General features: G+C 42.1%; 2 protein-coding genes across 3 annotated transcripts in view; both read right to left on the bottom strand.

The window, feature by feature from the left end:
- arid4a (AT-rich interactive domain 4A) overlaps nt 1–12,549 on the bottom strand; it is a 35,159-nt gene extending 22,610 nt beyond the window's left edge. For both annotated transcript variants that reach the window (XM_005746136.1, XM_005746137.1), the window contains exons 1-8: nt 12,404–12,549; nt 11,400–11,452; nt 10,221–10,331; nt 6,582–6,647; nt 1,985–2,075; nt 1,288–1,367; nt 1,098–1,195; nt 870–1,002 (exon numbers count right to left, since the gene is read on the bottom strand). In XM_005746136.1, coding sequence (XP_005746193.1) covers nt 870–1,002; nt 1,098–1,195; nt 1,288–1,367; nt 1,985–2,075; nt 6,582–6,647; nt 10,221–10,331; nt 11,400–11,405 — 585 coding nt within the window. In that variant the 5' untranslated portion in view covers nt 11,406–11,452; nt 12,404–12,549. The remainder of the gene's footprint in view (nt 1–869; nt 1,003–1,097; nt 1,196–1,287; nt 1,368–1,984; nt 2,076–6,581; nt 6,648–10,220; nt 10,332–11,399; nt 11,453–12,403) is intronic.
- A 2,159-nt stretch (nt 12,550–14,708) lies between these two features.
- Nucleotides 14,709–18,208, bottom strand: part of psma3 (proteasome 20S subunit alpha 3) — a 9,271-nt gene continuing 5,771 nt past the window's right edge. Inside the window, 7 exon segments of the mRNA XM_005746135.1 lie at nt 14,709–14,877; nt 15,273–15,337; nt 15,678–15,745; nt 15,958–16,004; nt 16,885–16,950; nt 17,037–17,109; nt 17,596–17,602. Coding sequence (XP_005746192.1) covers nt 14,833–14,877; nt 15,273–15,337; nt 15,678–15,745; nt 15,958–16,004; nt 16,885–16,950; nt 17,037–17,109; nt 17,596–17,602 — 371 coding nt within the window. The 3' untranslated portion in view covers nt 14,709–14,832.

Here is an 18,208-nt window from a genome sequence, read left to right as displayed (position 1 = left end):
CCCACCCTGTATAGACGGCAACCAACCAACCAATCCAGTGATGTCACGTTTCGTACTGACAGAAGATGGTGCTAAACATGTTTTAAAACTTTAAGCACTTCTTTCTTAAATCCAGCCACAGAGAAAGTGTTACATCTGTCAGTTTTAAGCTCCGTGGTTTAAGTTAGCCTTCATACAGTAAGTGTTTCACATCCACTTTAAAACAGGTTTGCCAGTATTTTCCAAGAACTGATATTTGTTTTATGTGAAAGACATGCAAAAGATTTAACAACAATCTATATTTCACATGTGATGCTAATGTGTTGCAGTTTATTACACTTTAGACATAATAAACTTAAGAAATTATTTAGCCGATTGTGATTTGCTTTTTTCTTGTTTCTTGATTCTTTGTTCTGTTTATTATTAAGAGCACACTGGTTTGTGGCTTTATATACACGACTGTAATACATTTAACAATATTCCTAATATTTTGTCAGGGTTGGAAAAAAGCATGACATTTCCAATAAAAATGAAGATGTGCTGAGAGGGCAAAAAAGCCCACTTTGTGGCCAAAGAGGAAGAAATAAGATTAAACGAGAACAATGAACATTTTAAATAACGGACAAAGTAATAAAACCTTCAGTCTAACTTACTGTGTGGACAGTCTAAATCTTCACAGTCCATCATGTAATCTACTCTATTCTTGTGCTGTTCGGTAATCCTGTCTTTAAACACTTAATCACATCTCAGCTGACCTGACAGCAACTAAACAGTCCTTTTCCCCACTTCAACAAGGTAACGTGGATGTTTCACCTGCAGTGGTTAGTCATCACATACATGAGGTAGTTATAGCACCACCCCCACTTTATACAGTAACTGTGTCAGTTTACCAGAGCCAAGAACCAGGTGCTCGACTCTTCTTCGTTTTCAATGCTGCAGACTTGTCCCAGCAGCTCGTCATTTAGCCGCCTTCTGTCCTCATCGTCATCTTCACTAGATGAAGACTCATTGTCTTCATCGGCCCTGAGACACAAACGCAAAAATCAGAACTTGCTCTGCAGCTGGTTTCATAAAGACCATTTAACATGTCCAGAGGGAGAAGGCACATCAACACTCACACAGCCTGAGAAGAACGCCGTCCACCGCGGTTTGACTTCTTGCCGATGACTGGAGTGCCAAAATGTTCTGGGTTCGTCAACGGCAGCTGATCCAGAGTCTGCGAGACAGTGTTGAGAGGATCAAATACATTCAGGTGTTTTTAGGGTTATCAAGACCTTGGCAAAGTGATCCCATCCTGGGAGGACTCACCTCACTCTCTGCAAAATGCCTCTCTCCCTTCAGACAGAGAGACGTTCGACGGAGAGTCTTCTCATCGCCGTCGTCAAACACTGAAAGAAACGCACACACACACAGTTTGTAAACCTACTCGACACCACCACTTTCAATGTTCACACTAAGCTGATCCAGCCTCATTTCAACTTGGAATCCAGCGCTCGTTAACATCCACCCAGTCTGACAGAGGACAGGCAACAGGCATGTTTGACATGTAAAGTCAAATGTCTACAGTTTGCATTCGATTCACAAGCAGCTGGGAGACTACAGATACCTGAGTGTTCAGCTCAACAGTACAACTGGTAAAGCTGCTGACAGAGCTTACTCTGTAGCTTTGTTGCTGTAATACTGCAGATACTAAGAATTATTATATGATGAATAAAGACAGATGTTCTCCTGTGCTCAGACTGGCAGTGAACTCAACACTGTTTATAAAAAGCCTGTTACACTAGAAAACTTAAGTCACCATGGCAGCAGCACTTTGAAGTAACATAGCTGCTTATAAAGATTATAATCCCTGTGGATAAGATTAGAACTAGTTCTGAAATATAATCCAGACCTTAGATCACTGTGTGTCTGCACTGCTTTGATAACGTAACAGATTCATGTTGTGGCAACCTATGAACCCTTTGTTAAATGTTGATGTGTGAGAAACATGAGGAACCAGACTCACCCACAGTGTAGAGGCTGGCATCGGTCAGCTTACTGATGACAGCTTCACTGCATATACCTTCACTGGTCTTCACCTCCACTGTGGAGCCCACCTGAAGCACAGAAAAACCAAATTCAGCCCTTAGACTACAACAACAACAACAACAGCTCCTTTATCAGCAGTTTGACTGTGTTTATTCCAAGTCATCAGGGCTCACAAGGACACTTTCTACACATGGCGGGATATTTTCATTTATTACGATGGTTGTTTCAGACAAACTGCGACAGGGCAGGCTATACATTTCTCCACAGGAAAAGAGGCACTCAGCTAGATTCCCCCAAAAATTTAATCAATGGCAACTGAAGACAAGATGATTTTCTTTAAAAACAAACAAACGTATTATTCATAAAGCACTCCAGAGCCACAGTCAGTTTAATGAAATCAGCATCCTCCACCTTCTGGACCAGTATACTGTCAGGATGCTTGAACACGACTGAACTAACACTTCAGGTCTACTGCTTCTTATAAACCAAGAAAATACACAAGAACTCTGATTTGTGATCAGAACTATAAAAACCTGTCACAGGCATGAATATCATAGTAATTTGGGGCTTTTCATGATTTCTTAAACTGGTTTCCAGGTTGGAATGACGGTACCATATACATCTTTATTTCAATTTAAATAGATCCAAATCACAACAGCAGTTGCCTCAAGACACTTTATTCTATAAGGTGGAGACTGCACAATAATACAGAGAAAACTCCAACAATCAAACGACCCCCTTTGAGTCAGCGATTGTCAACAGTGGGAAGGAAAACCTCTTAACAGGAAGAACCTTTTGTCAGAACTAGGTTCAGGTGAAGTGCAGCCATGTTGGAGGTGACAGGAGAGCCAGGACAAAACACTGTGGAACAGTATCGTGCACATCACCTTATTAAGATTTTTGGGACAAGTCAGGTTTGTCTGAATGTGGAAGCAGGAATTTAGAGATTATCTACATCTTTGTGTCCTTAACACATGAAAGACTCCCTATTCATGTGAACAAACTGAGTCTGAAATATTTGTTATTTTAGAACAAACAAGAACTGGGTGCTCGAGTTTTATTTCAGTGAGCTGGATCTCCACCAGATGCTTTTGGTAGCCATGAAACCTCTGGGATAGTCTGGCTAATACTTGACCGCTGGCAGAAAGAGTTCGTTTCAGTTGGATATTTCCTGTAATGGACTCTGTGAGGAAACCAACTGGGTTTATTGTGTAGTTCAGAAATAGGGCTGATGTTGGGGCATGGAGAGGCCATTCCAGAAGCTCTGATGTGTATCTGAGACGGCTGCAGCTGCACATGTCAATGGACGACTTCTGTCGTGGCAGACTGGTTCTCAGTCAGTGGTGATGAAAAACAGTCTCTCTGCTGTTCCAGCAGATTATAGTTCATGGCAGGCTTGAGATTTGCTTGTTCTTAAAAATCCTACCAATTTCCTATCGTCGTGGGTTTTCTTCGGGACCTTGTGAAAGTGGTGAAAAACGTGTACGTATGTGCAGCTGTTTGAGCGGATCATCTTGGAATCTGCAGTTGTTGAGAAATGGCTCCAAGACATCTTTCCAACTGGTGTTAATCACAATTCTCCTTAGAGCTGACTGTGCTCCTTGGACATTTACCAGTTGGTAAATGGACTCATGCTTTTCTATTCTGAAAAGAGTACACAACCTGCCTCATTCACACCACTTTTTTCTGTGCGCTTTCTACGCAACATTTGCAAACATTCATACTCTGAAGTATGGGTATCTCGCCCAAGGATATACGGCATGCAGACTGCAGCAGACGGGTCGAACCACCAGCCTATCGATTGGTAGGCGACCTGCTCTGCTACCCACACTACTGCCACTCCTAGTAGTCATATTATTCATTTAACCCAAAAAGTTGATTCTGTTTCAACTTTGACGTTTTCACTGGGATACACGTCTCTTCAGTCAGACTGAAATTTTAGCAAAAGGGGGAAGTTTTGGGAGTGACGGCGGCAAGAGAGCGCAAGCAAGCGAGAGAAAAAGTTTTGATGCGAGAGATTTGTGATGTTTATGGTGCTTGAACTGTATAGTTAGTGTGTAGTGTGGTTGTTTTGTGTGTCAGAAACAATGAGGACTCTGCCAAAGGCAGACTGCAGTGTAAACACAGTCTCCAGGTGGAAAACAGGAGCGACACACCTTCATGCCTGCAGGTATCAGGCTGTGATGTGCTCCTCTGTCTTATAGTGGACAGACATTTTTTGGAGCAGCACAATTCATTTGTGTGGTCTCCTATTTGATGCAGAACACCTGATTGTTCTGTAAATTGTATTAAATGGTTATTTTAAAAAAAATGTGCACAGTTTTTTAAAACTAAATGCAAATAGAAATTGTAAAAGTTATGAAAGTGATTGGTTAACCATGTCTGTGGTTTTTACAGTGAAAGAAAATTACAACTTTTCACTCTTAAGTTTTTTTTCTGGTTTTAGATCAAGTGTGTTAATAATGTCAGAATGAAACAACTAAATTCAGACACGTGAGGCTGAAGAGTGATACCAAACAAGGCGAGGTAAACAGTTTTAACAGTCAAATAAAGAAGTAAAATCCAAAGTAGCCAAAAACAGCAGTTATACCCTGACCAGAGGGTTAAGAGTTCAAGTGAATAAGTATCAGAATAAGTTAACAGTTCATCTGCATAATTTAATACTATTTCTGGAGGCTTACCACTGATTCTTTCGCTGTGTAATAAAAGGCTGGTGGATGGAGCAGGTTTCTTTCCTCTGCATGTCAGAGTGTGTTGATTAGGTGCTTTGATGAAGGACTGCCACTTTTGCCCAGATTTTAATAGTGATCACAGGAACAGTGCTGCTCTTTTGGACACTAGAGACATGTTTCCTTTCACTCAGCACCTCAGTAACTGCACCTTTGCTCTTTACAGTGTGTGAAAACAACTCCGGCTCCATGTTAAACTTACGAGCGTAACCATCCCTGCTGCTGTGTGCTGTCAGTCTTCTTGTTGAAAAGCTGTTGTGAAACCTTTTACTCGCTGCTCCTAAATGCATTTCTATAGCAGATCTGTTTTTAGTTGCAAATGTGAGTGAAACCACTTCCATCGTTTAATATATCTGTGCGCTACAGGGCCGTGTGTTAAACCAAGCATCAAAGCAAAGAAGTTGCGTCGAGGACTTTTTATAATAGAATTACTCCATGAATCGTTGCAGCCCTAAATTAAACCATTACTTTACCAGGTTACCAATGTAGCTCTACACGGTTCCGTGCTAGGACATTATAGATGCTTCATGTAGACTGTATCATTTAAAGGCACAGGATGCACTTCTTTGCTATGCATGACACCCAGCTTCAACTATCCATGGACCATCTATATCTATGATAGCCAGATGTCAGACTGGCACTTTGCTTTCAGACTGCAGGCTTGTTTGTGGTTCCTAGAGTATTTAAAAGTGGAATGGTAGGCAGAGCCTTCGGGGCCCGCTTTGGTGGAACCACTTTGGATTTGACAGCCTTTTTACTTTTGAGATTAGGCTTAAAACTTTTTTTAATAAAGCATTTTTTGATTAAGGTGTCCTTGAATCCTCCCGTACACTGTAATCCACAGTTTTCATGAGAGCTATTGGGACACACCAACCTAGTGGGCAAAAACAGTACTGCAGTCCTTCTCGCTCCCGCCATCCTCTGTGTTCGCGTTAGCCAAACTACCAGAAGGTTGCACTGCTATCTGATCCACTAAGCAATGTTTATTTACAGCTACAGGGCACAGAGTATGGCATTGACCTTTGAACCCTGCCTTACAGGCCAAACTGTACCAATCCCTGCTTCCTCACAGCAACCGCGGCTCTCAGTTACCACTCATTTAACCTGACATTAAAAAGATTTGGTCGACTTTATTGTTATGACCCATGAGCTTTTATGCTGAGGCAACAGTGCTAACCACTGCACCACCATTCAATCATTGGCTGAGATTTTCCACACACACTAGTGTATTCTGTATTCTGACTTAGTCTTTGTTAAATATTGACACAGTATAAAATATCATGTTGTTAGTCATCTGAGGTTTCATTAGCATAATTTTAAGACCCATCAGGTCTAGATCAGGGGATTCAAACTTAAATGGCATGTGGGTCATCTCACCGGAGCATCACTTTAGTGCTCAGGTAGTACAAAAACAAACCAACAAGTAAACACCCACAAATATTTCTTAAAATGCAGTTTTAGGAAAAAGTCACTTCAAGAGCCAAAGTGCATTAGATTTCTCCACATCAATATACAGGCCGCAAGTGGCCCCTGGGCCGCGAGTTTGAGACCCCTGGTCTGATTGTTTTTCATTATGTCCTGATATCGAGGAATCTTTTTTTTCCCTGGCTCACTGTTGATATCTGATACATCTGATCCAGCTTTCTGGGTCAGTATTAGGCTAATATTGAATTAGATCATACTGCTGCCACCACACATTTTAGCCCATGGCCGTCTGCACGACAGTAATCAGGTAGCTTTACATTTAATCTGTGTGGTTTAATTGTGAACATTAAGTTAAAGAGGACTTAAGCAAATCTGAAAAGTCAAAATTACCAGTAGCAATAAAGATCATGATCCTCTTACCCTCAGAGATCCTTTGACCTGGTCGTCTTGCACTACCTGGGAAGTACTTTCACCTTTTAGAGTCACCTGAAGACACAGAAAGACAAAGAATACTGATGATTTCTGAACAGAGATGAAGAAACAATGATGTCACAAGACTTTCCCCCTAAATGTTAAAAATAAATAAACCAGGATAAGATGAGCTGAAGCACGCTGTTCTTTATGTCCCTAACAAGAAATCTGAAACTGGAGCACGTGCACAGATGTTTGAATAACAGGAAGATTTAACAAATACACCAAAAACAAACAAACTGTCTATAGGCGTCACCACTCAGGCAATATCGTCAAGTCAGCATTGACAGAGGAAGAGAACTGAAAACTTTGCTGAGTGTTTTTTAGCAACGTTTTTTTCCACAGAGTCAAGTTTTCAAACTGGTGCAACTTCACATCTATACATCTTTTAGCTTCTGTACTGGAACATCATTAAAGGGCAATAAAACTGACACGGTCACACACTCGTGTCCTCAGCCGGGCTGTGGTGGTGGCGGTGCATGCACCAGGCTACAAAAGTCAAGAGGTGCACAACTAGCCAGCGGCTGCGACATGGTTTTGGTGTGCAGTGAGTAAAAGTAAAGACTCCTTTATTGTTGCCGTCCTTGCATTTCAGCAGACCACAACGAATGCATTGTTACATGTTTTCACTCTACACAATAAACTAGCAAATATAATAATATCGCAAATGTAAGAAAATACAGAAAATAGTAAAGTAACAAATATAAAAATACAGTTCTGCTAAAAGGATAAAAGGATATTACATTTGTTGGTAGCCATGGACTGTGAGTGATACTGAATACTGAGCCACGATATGCTGGTGTTTTGCACTGTGATGTAATGTCACATACAGGAGCATTGTAAGGACATCATACTGGATGTCACACAGGGATTTTGCAGGTAGGGCCTGGTGAATGAAGCTCACCAGGTCCATTCACCTACGTTAGCCCTCAGTGTTCTGACGGCCTGGATGCACCTGATGCCAGAGGTCACGGCTTTGAACAGGTGCTGTCCAGGGTGAGACAGTCGGCAGCAACAGCGACTTTCTCAGCTCAAGGACGGGAACGGAGAACGGGTTCTTATAGGTGTACGTGGAACAAGTTCTTGTAGAGAACTCGCCTTCTAACTTTGCTACAATCAGCTGTTAGTACTTAGTTCATGTTAATAACTGACAAAGGTTTTTTGGGCAACATAACATTCTTTCCATTTCCCTAATATAGAGCATCACTTAATGATTTCTATTATTACATCAATGTGTTAACTGTTTAAGCTGGACATGTCCTCTGATGATAGGACACCCACAGCTGGCTGTCTTCTGCAAACTCAGATCTCTTAGGTGACAGTCACAGACGCATTATGGGATGTTTAACCTCCAGATGAAAGACTTGGCCTGCATGCAAAAAAGTGGGTGGATATAAGCCTAACGAGTAAAACATCTGCCACATTTGAATGAAATAGTTAAGCAGCGAGTTAATAAGACAACTTCCTAAATGAATGGCTGCAGCCTCGTTGTAAAGTAAATAAAAGCCCTGGTGTGCAGCCCCAACAGGCTGACGTTCAAGTAATACACTGCTAGAAATCCTGGTGTAATGTTAGAATAAACTCCAGGAGCTGCTGTCAATGATCATCCTGGCTCCAAAATAAAAACTAGCAGTTGCCATGTTACCTTTTAGGTTTAACAAATAAACACATGTGAGTGAGTTGTGTGTGACATTCACAAACAGGGACGGGAATCGAGAACTGTTTTGTCAGTAATCACCCCTACACCGATCACAAAAACGAGGGGAAACGCCTCCAACAGTCAAACATTTGACCTCACAGCAGGCAGTTACTTTGCACAAATGAAAGGTTTATTTTTCAGACAACTTCTTACTTTCACTTCCTGCATTTTTAAACAAGTATCTGTACTTTCTACAGATATTTGTAGAACAGGCTCGTTACTTTAGGTTTAATGAATTTGCAGAGAGTTATTATTCACGTCACTGCATGCCATCAAGCTGATTTGAGCCTAAACAGTAACGCATGAAAGGTGGTCCCGTTCCCATACTAATCTCCAGGGGATGTCACATGAAACCTGATGATGTGTAACACAGTCAGGAAATCAAGTTGGCCGGTGTTTTTCTTTTTGGTTGGCAGAACCGGAGCGACTGCAGGTGTCAGTGAGCACTTCAGCATCTTGCTATCGCTAAAGGTGCAGCTGCTGTACTTCACAGATATAGGCGTGTACATCCACAAAGAGCAGTAAACCCCAGAGCAGCAGTAGCCCAGATCAGCTGATCACAGCCTGCAGAACATCTACAGGAGATCTGACTGCGATTCCCACACTGAGCCACTACAGGCGAGTTTAGGGTTCCCCCACCTGCTGAATCCCACTTTAACAACTGACTGTGCTCATTTTCTTACACAGGAGCAAAGTCACCCTCTGCACTGTAGGACACAAAAATATATATCTATTTTTCTTCTTTTTCTTCTGATTGAAGCAGAGTAAAACCAGATTAAAAATGAGACTAACAGTTTGTATTCATCTTCTAATATTTTATCACTGCATTAAGGCACATAGCTCAGTTAGCTTTGCACAAAACGTCCTCCAGAGACCTACTCTTTACTTTCTTACCTTTCAGAGCCTGTACTTTTAATCAGTACTTCCACTTTTACTAGAATATTTTTTAACACTAGTATCTGTACTTCTACTCGAGTACAGAATGTCTGTACTTTTGCCACCTCGTCTATAAGCAATCAAAGCAATAACAGAATCTGAATTTCTTCTTATCAATCCCTATCCCTACCTACAAGACTTGTGGGTTTGTTGTGGCACAGTGTGCGAGAGACGTACCAGCACACTGTTGCAGTATTTGCTATAGGGGAAGAGCAAAGTTACTTTAGTCAGCAGTAACTGTGCTGTATAAAAGACGTGGGCACAGCCACTGTGATGTCACCACAACTAAAGCGGATATAAATAAATTCTGCATTTGCTCCACTTTTATAAACTGCTGGTTATATCCACCGTCTACATTCAGTTTATGGCTTTAATGTGTTACATCTAAACAAACTTTACATCAGCAGGTGTCCAGGTATACTGAGACTCACACAGCTGGTGGCAACAGTCAGCCTGGTGACTGCTGTCAACCAGATGATGTTTAATACTGGAAGCTGTCGTACACTTCTTAAGCTCTGATTAATTACTTAAACGACACAACGACAGGGAAAAGGCCTTACAACAGAAACAAAACATTAAAAAGTTGTTTTGGTCGTTGGCCAAATCGGGGCATCCCCAGTACTGAAAGGCTGTGATCTGATTTCTTCACAGAGGTATGGGACACGTTGTTTACCATGAAGTAAGTAGTGGAACACATTGACAACACAGGACTAGATTCATATCCAGGTTTTGAAGGAACTGAGGTAAGTAGGCCACTGTTAAGCAGAATTGAAAGCTTAATTAATTAAAAACTATTCCTTTGAAAAATCAGTCCATCCCATTTGTGTCTGACATGTACTCAGGGTCAGAAAGCACAGTGACCCAATGATATTAAGCGGGAAACACTGACAGACCAGACTGTGGTCCTCTGGAAATCCTGATGCTCATGAGGATGAAACTTGTGCTAATCTTACCTTGACTTTCACCATGCGCTTAACAGTCTTGATCTTGGCCTCACAGAAGGCTCCTCTGTACTTGGCACTGACATCAGTCCCCACTGTCAGGTAGGCAGGCTCGTCTGCTACCTGAAATGCCAATACAAACATACACATAAGCAGCAGCTCTCAAGACTGTTTTGAGTTGCATTTGTGAAGTTTGTGTGATGGTTTCACTTTGTCAGTCTGTCATTTGTCAAAAGCCTGGAGAGCACATCCACGAGTCCTTGGTCTAATTCCAGTTTTAGGGAAATGGATCCTTTAAAAACTGATTACTGACGTACCTGTCTACATGATCATCCTGTTTACTGACTATTTGTGTGAAGTGGTTTCTCATCTCGACCTTTACCAGCTTACCTTTTTCTAAACATCAGCTGCTGCCTACATGTTCATTTTGTCTCAGTTGTGTTGACACTTTTCATCTAACTCTTGATGTAATCAGTTTGGTTCAGAAATGTTTCTTCCAAGAACCCCAAACATCAGATAACTTTCCTACCAGATACATAATGTGAGTGAAAGTAATTAGCTTTTTATTAATGGCAATAACAGCTAATCAAGCTAATCAATCTAAAAACCAGAATAAGACATGTACTAATTAGGTGTTTCAGTCTGTCTAAACATGCAGCCGGTCACCAAACAGCTAATTATATAGTGCTACTTGTCATAGCTCCTGACCCTTTATCATGCAGTTTTACAGGAATAATAATGTTGTTGCATCTGATTTAAATCAATCATATGTTTAGGTTAAAAAAAAACCAAACAAATCCCCCACCAAAAAAAACTCAAAGGGATGAGTGGTCTTTGGAATATTAAAAAAGGGTCTTTAAATTATTTGCAAATCACTGTCTTCCGTTTTTATTTACATCTGACACACAGTCCTAACTTTAATTACAACACTGTCTCTAACAAAGCAGTGGAAATGTGTTTACATTGTACAGCAATTGTCTGAAACCTGCTTAGGACTATAAACATTCTGCTCATCACTATAACAGCACAGATGTGCATGTAAAAACGATAAACCGACACAGGAGTCGGAACTGGAAAAGCACAGTTTAAGTCATCTGTGTCTGCTTCCATCTGGGTCTCTGAGTAGGGTTCAGACATGGTGCTTAGACCGAGAACACCATCTTCAGTTTGTGTCGCAGGTCAAACACTCACCTTCATTTCTTCTCGGCTATTTGAGGGAGTCCAGCTCGAAAGATTTGGGATCGCTGAAAGATAATGAGCCGACAGATGAGGTTAAAGCTTGCGGTGGCACTGAGGACAAACAGGGCATAAAGAGTCAAACAGACCAGTCCAGTTTGAAAATCATGCTAAGCTAACCGACTAGCCACTCACTTGTGTTAGCTCAGGCATTCTTTTCTAGCTCGGTCAACCCACTCCCTCCCTCCCCTCAAATCTGCCTACTCGTATCAGTTCAAATATGTGGCCCAAACAGCTCGCAAAAATGTAGCTAGTAACCTTTACTTCCAGTGAACACCGGGTCCCCGGTTTGAAGAAGCGTCGGTGGTAGCTCGGTGATGGGCACGGTGCGTGAGCGGGGCCGGAGAGGGGCGCCTCTTCCCGCTCCGCTCCCAGCCCCTGTGAGTCACGTCGCCATCACAGCTTGCCATGTCAGCTAGCTGGGCTAACTGTATCACATCCACACCAAATCCGCTTGCTAGCGACCAGCTGCTACCACACAACCGAATGCCAAGGCGAACGAAGTCCAAACAGCGGGCGAACGGGACAAGCTGCTCTTCGCTTCGTAGCTACGTCTAGCTAGTTGGCTAACTAGCGACTCAACTAGCTAGTTACGGAGATTTAAACGGTCCGCTAGCAAATGAGCAGCATAGCTAGAGTCAACTCTAGGTCCCACTTGGTTACGAGGTCAAAGTAAGTTTTACTAAACAGTGTGAATCAGTGACACTAGACGTAACGAGAACTGCTGTAGATTTATTTATTTAATAAACGGTTCCTCCACAAAGGCGCCGGAGCTTCACATTTCTTCAGTGCAAAAACAACCCGACTGCCATTCAATTCAGACAGCTCCGACGAATAGCGAGCAAACGGACATCTCCCGGTCTCTCCGCTGACGTCCAGCTGCCCTCGGCCTACCGACAGTTTAAACTGTTCAAAGTTTTAGCTTTGTTCTAGGCAAAATATGAAGGTTTTATACTTACATTCACGGACACAGCAGCTTCCCCTCTCGCTCGGGCTGCAAAGCAATATACGAACAACAAGCTGTTGAGCCTCAAGCTCCGTTTCCTGAGAACACGATTGGCTGCGGTGACAGCAGTGGTCGCAACACAGAAATTTGATTGGTGGATCGATTTCTCATTTTCAATAGGACAGTCTTCACGCGGTATCGCTATGGGCTGATACAAACGCGGCGCCACTAGGGAAATGACGGCACCTGCTGGCCAGTGGTGTAATCAGAAGCGAGTTCAATAGAAAAAAGTACACACGGCGATCACAATTGGCCGTCCACGCTTTGCTCCTGGCTGTAGCGCGTCTCTATTGGCGGAGCGGTCTTCCTCGTCTGTAGCGATATAACAGGAAGCCTTCCCGTGCTGGATTTCTGAGCACCATATTCAATTCACAGTTCATACTACTTGTTTGTCGACTGGGCTGACCAGAAAAATAACACGCACGATTGTGTCAGACATAAAGTTTATACGGATTTTTACATAACCACAAGCAGCGGGCGCTGGTTTGTGACCGCTTTGTATTGCCGGTGACAGCGAATCGAAACAACCGGGAAAAGGCGCTTTATGACGTACTTACGTGCCCTGTTGTTATATGCAGTGTTTTCACATGTACGCGGAAATCAAAGAGGCCGTCTCCTGCCCCTTCCTAATTCGCTGGTAACTCATGACTTGAGAACATACAGTGCACACTTTATTAAATGTGATTTGGTTCGCTGTATGAACCACGCTCTACAGCTTGACCGGATAGATGAGCTGCAAAGACAAAACGGTAGGCGTTTGTTTGGCGTACCGACGCCACAGGAAGACAGCACGATCATGTCGTGGTGGTCACAGAGAAAGTGACGCTGTCATAGGTCCAACTACACCAAATCATAGGCCACCAAACAACAAACACGCATAAATACGAAACAGTTTGATATTATTTATTGTTAAAAACATCCCAAACACATTAAAACATCTCATTTGACCTGCTAATCGTATTTTGCATTCATTTTTCATTAGTTTAGAAAGTGAAATATTTTTGTTCAAAATGACCTCACTTTGTGATGGAGGTCTGGTATATACAGTAGCGGTTTTAGATACGGGCGACACGGGCGGTTGCCCGGGGCGGCATCACGGGCCTCGGCAAAAAAAAAAATGCTTGTACTCATGCTGCCCCGACGTCAGCCAGCGCATACTGGGAATGGCACAGGCACCGATCGGTTTTCTATCGCCCATTTGCTGGGAGTAAGGGCGCCCTCCGTTTGCGGCACAGAGAGGAGAGGGCGGGGCGGCGGGGGAGTCTCTGGCTGGAGCAGCATCTAATAACCAACTCGCAAAATAAAACAAAATAAAAACAAAACAACAAACACGAAAACACCAGACATCATGATACTGACTTTATAACCTAACTTTATCATTTGCACCGATGTTTTTTCAAAATTCTGTACGCGAAAAGTGAGCGCGAGAGCCCTCGGTGCACCTGCTCGCTGCTGAAGTCAAAGTAAACTTTATTGTCATCGCCGCTACTTACAGTCCAGTATGTAGAGAGACGAGACGACAAGGCTGCAGTTACAGCGGTGCAAGTAAACAAACAATATATATAAGAAGAGTAAGAAAATAAATATACAGTTTAGGACCAGGAGTAAAGGATCAATAACAATTTAAAATTTACAGTTTGATGATTTAAAGTCTCACACAAGCCGTCGAAAGGGGAGGGGCCTGCTGCTTCCAAATAGAGCACATTTCATTCATAATGTTGTAAATCCAAGCTCATCATGTATTCATGATTTGAATCCTGGGTTGTGTGAAATCCCAGAAATGCACCTTAGACAAAGAGAATCTGTGAACTAAGGTCTGTTAGGTTAAGTTGTGGCGATCCTCCAGTTGGGGGATTTCTAGAGGGAGTGTTCGCCCAGGGCGCCAAACAGGCTAGGACCGCCACTGTGTATAAACCTACTATAAAACCACTAGTTAGTAGTATTCATGTGGTTGGAGCTCTGCATGCAAACAAGTTTGTTTTCCATTGATGTTGTTTGTGTTTATTTAACCAATCAGCTGACTGAAACACTGAAAACTGTTTGTTCTGCAGCAAAAAAGTGTATTTGAAAGGTGGAATTAAAGTTTCAGTGCTTTTGAGATTGTTTGGATAAATACTCTGACAAAGATCAGTTTTTAGTTTAAACAGTTTCTCATCCCTAATGTTTTTTTGCACATTGTACAAACCTCTGGGTTCTCTCCAAGTCACAACAGATTTATAATCACTGTTTATCAACTCTCTGCCAAAAAAAGTAGCGTGAACTTTCATTCAACTTTTATTTTCAAAGCTGAAATTCAAACCAAATACAAGACAACAGATGTGAAAGTTTATGAACTATAAAACCAACAAAAGAAACAGATGCGCCCGTCAGCAGAGGATGAGTTTACATGTTGTCTTCATCCGAGTCATCCTCTTCTTCCAGAGAATCCTGAAACACAAAAAGCAGTCACCTGAATGCACTGCCCACCACATGAAGTAGAACGACTATGGAAATACGTTCTCTACTCAAGTCAGACACCAATATCAAAGTCGTAAAAATGAAGGCTGGTTCCAAGAGTCGATCCTTACACATTCACAGGTTATTAGGTACAAGCTCACGGCGTGTCTCTACCTCCGTCCAAAAAACTGTTTTGGTCTGTACTGTTAGATGTTCACAATGGATAAAATGAAGCCCTCCACAGTCTGACATCTAATATCTGCTGTGAGATCCAGCCGTCCGAGACGTTTGTGGCCAGACGCCAACGGGTGACATCAGAGCAGCGTCACAGTGGCCACATCTGTTTGTGTTGGATGGTCTATCTGCTACAAAGGATTTTCACCCACCTTGGCATATTTTTCTGCTTCCTCTCTGACATCTTTGGGTACCAACTCGTGTCGTCCATTTGTGACTGTAAGAGAACACATGTCACCATGGCAACCACAGCACTAATGAAGAATTACTTGGAGTCTTTTTCCAGCTTGTCTTAAAGCTCAACATTATTCTGCATGTTATGCTTCTTTATTTGTCTCATTAGCTTAATGTGGCCGCGTGCAGCTCATGGATTGGTCAGACAGCCAAGAGGCAGTGACATCACAGGAACTCAGTCCAGTGAGCGAAACCTTCTGGATTGTCATCATCCCTACATGATGAAGGCGTCAGCTGACATCACTGTTAAATCTAGAAGCTTCACACTAAAAGTAGAGACAGACAAACGAGTGGACAAGAAGCAGAGCACTGATGGTTCTTACCTTCTCCAACCCAGCTGAGCTCCAGCTCAAAAGCCTTATCCTTAACCTCATCGTGAACAATGTAGATTCTGCAAACATCAAAATACAACAGAAGACAGATACACCACGTGTGCAATGTACTTTAGACTTGCACTTTACACAGTTCACTTGCAATTTTTCTGCACTACAGGACATGGGAGTTTTAGTTCCCACACACACACACACACACACACACACACACACACACACACACGACAGTTCAGGAGTTCAGAAAAAATGAGTTTGGAAGTTGCTCACTCACATTTTGGCGACCTCTTTAACCAGTTCTCTGCATGTCATGTCCTTCATCTGAGACACACACAGAGGGAACAAGCAAAGATGGTATCAGACACACTGATCTGGAAACTAATATTATTCATTAACTATTAATCTGATTTTTTCTTTTACAACACAAATGTCCCAGAAATATCAGAAACGTAAGTGAAAATGTTTTTTAACTAAACGTGTAAAAATGCCTTTAAACATCAGTGACGTATGTGCAGAGAATGTTTTACATTTTAAAAGAACAAATAAGCAATCAAAATATGCAGATCTCAGAATTGTAAAGAAAAGGTTGAAAATAGACATTTCTTTAATAATTATGCTGGAAAATGTGTCAAAAAAAAAAAGATGCCAGAAAAACGTTTTTCTTTCTTTCTTTTTTAAATATACTGGTGGTGCCAGTGCTGCGCTTCAGCTCCCAGTAGATGCAGCTATGGAAGAAATGTGAAAATCCCAGGTGATTTCAGAAAAGCTGACCTCTGACCTTGCAGTGACAGTCACCAGGATTCAAAGCTGTTTGAGATTTTGTTTGGCGTTCTCACCCTGACCTTGAGCTCGAGGTCACTCGACACATACCTCAACAGCCTTTTACGGCTGCGGTTAAAAAGGTCAATATCAAAATCACATCTTGAAACTACTCGAAACTGTTTTTACGTGAACCTCAAACATTATTAAATTGAACCTTTTGACTTTGTTTTAACCTGAGTCACAGTTGAGGTCAGGATCAGCTGCTTTACAGACACTGACGCCACCAGCTCACATGTGTTAAGGTGACACGTCTTCATTATCTTATTAAAGATCTGTTAGTGCGAAAGCTAAAGTCGTGGTTATTTGACAGATGAAGAACTGGATCTAGAATAAGAGTGCAAACAGAAAACTCATGTGAATGTTGCAGGTTCAGACTCACCTGCAGTTTTTCAATCTCAGTCTTGGCAGCTTGTTTTGCTTTTCCGATGGCACATCCCCAGTAACCCTGCGCACAAACACACACACAGTGTTGTTACTGCTGCTTTAACCAACCTGGGTTCCCACCATATACAGATGTGAGAGCAAACTCACGTATGAGATGCCGGACGGGTCGACCATGTAGAGCTGGGAACCGTCGTCTTTGTCGTATGAGCCAAGGATGAAACTGAAAGAGCAACAACCAGAACACAGACATGAAGGCATCGATTTATTACTGTGCTCCTAGAGTGAAGGAGGGGGACCGTGATTAATAATAATACTAATAAATAAGAAAAACTACAACATTTCATTTATTATGTTCCTGAACCTACAACTTCCTGTCCACTTCATTCAAACTCAAATTCAAGAGGTGACCTGAGATTTTTTGATTTTTTTAATGTCAGAAAGTCTTTTCTTTTGGTTAGCTGATGTTTACAACAACGAGAAAATGCCTCCCACATAAAACATGAATCCTTTATACATTTTGGGGCAACCCTGTGATTATCCTAACTGCATTAGTGTTTTTAAAATGGAGATTTTGTTGCTTTAACCATTACAATGTGAACATCCACATATTCAAGAGAAGGCATCTCAATCGAACATACATCCAAACGTAGGTAAGACACCAGAACAACTGGGACCAGGGCTGTCAAAGTCGTGGCCCCGGGGCCACTTGCAGCCTGTATATTGACAGTTTGTCCCTTGAAGTAACAAACTGTGTTCGATTTGTTTGTTGTTGTGTGCAATGTTAAAATGTTAATGACAGAGTCGCACACTAACGTGTACACTTATGTCTGCACTTTGATTCTGTTACAGACAAACACAATGACAGCAGAGGTGCTGCCACGTGTCTGTCCAGAAGGAGACCACCAATCATTTAAGTTTGAGACCCCCGACTTAGATGAATAAACACCAAAGGAAAAAATAAGAAAATCCATTTCTGGAGCAAGTTGTGTTTAAATGACCTCCAACTGTTTGATAAAGGCTTGTGTGTCAACTATATGCTGCTCCGCCTATATGCTTCCTCACCCTGATGGCCTGGAGAAATTCTCTCGACTCTCAAAGATGCACTTAACTCATTCACTGCCAGCCATTGGCAGTGAATGAGTTAAGAATGAGAGAATCCTTCACATGAGGAAAACATACATTTCCACAAGGAGAGGCTCTCTCTGTCACAATCCTCGTCTTTTATTGACATGCACATCCACACAGGTAACCAACTAACTCTACGCAGCACAACACTAACATGACAACACTGATTGTTTACTCTGAACACAACACTGGGC

Source organism: Pundamilia nyererei, unplaced genomic scaffold, assembly GCF_000239375.1.
Source record: "Pundamilia nyererei isolate P.nyererei 1_Seehausen unplaced genomic scaffold, PunNye1.0 scaffold00173, whole genome shotgun sequence".
Lineage (NCBI taxonomy): Eukaryota > Metazoa > Chordata > Actinopteri > Cichliformes > Cichlidae > Pundamilia > Pundamilia nyererei.
Note: the sequence above shows the minus strand (reverse complement) of the source record. Positions and strands in the feature narration are given on the sequence as shown.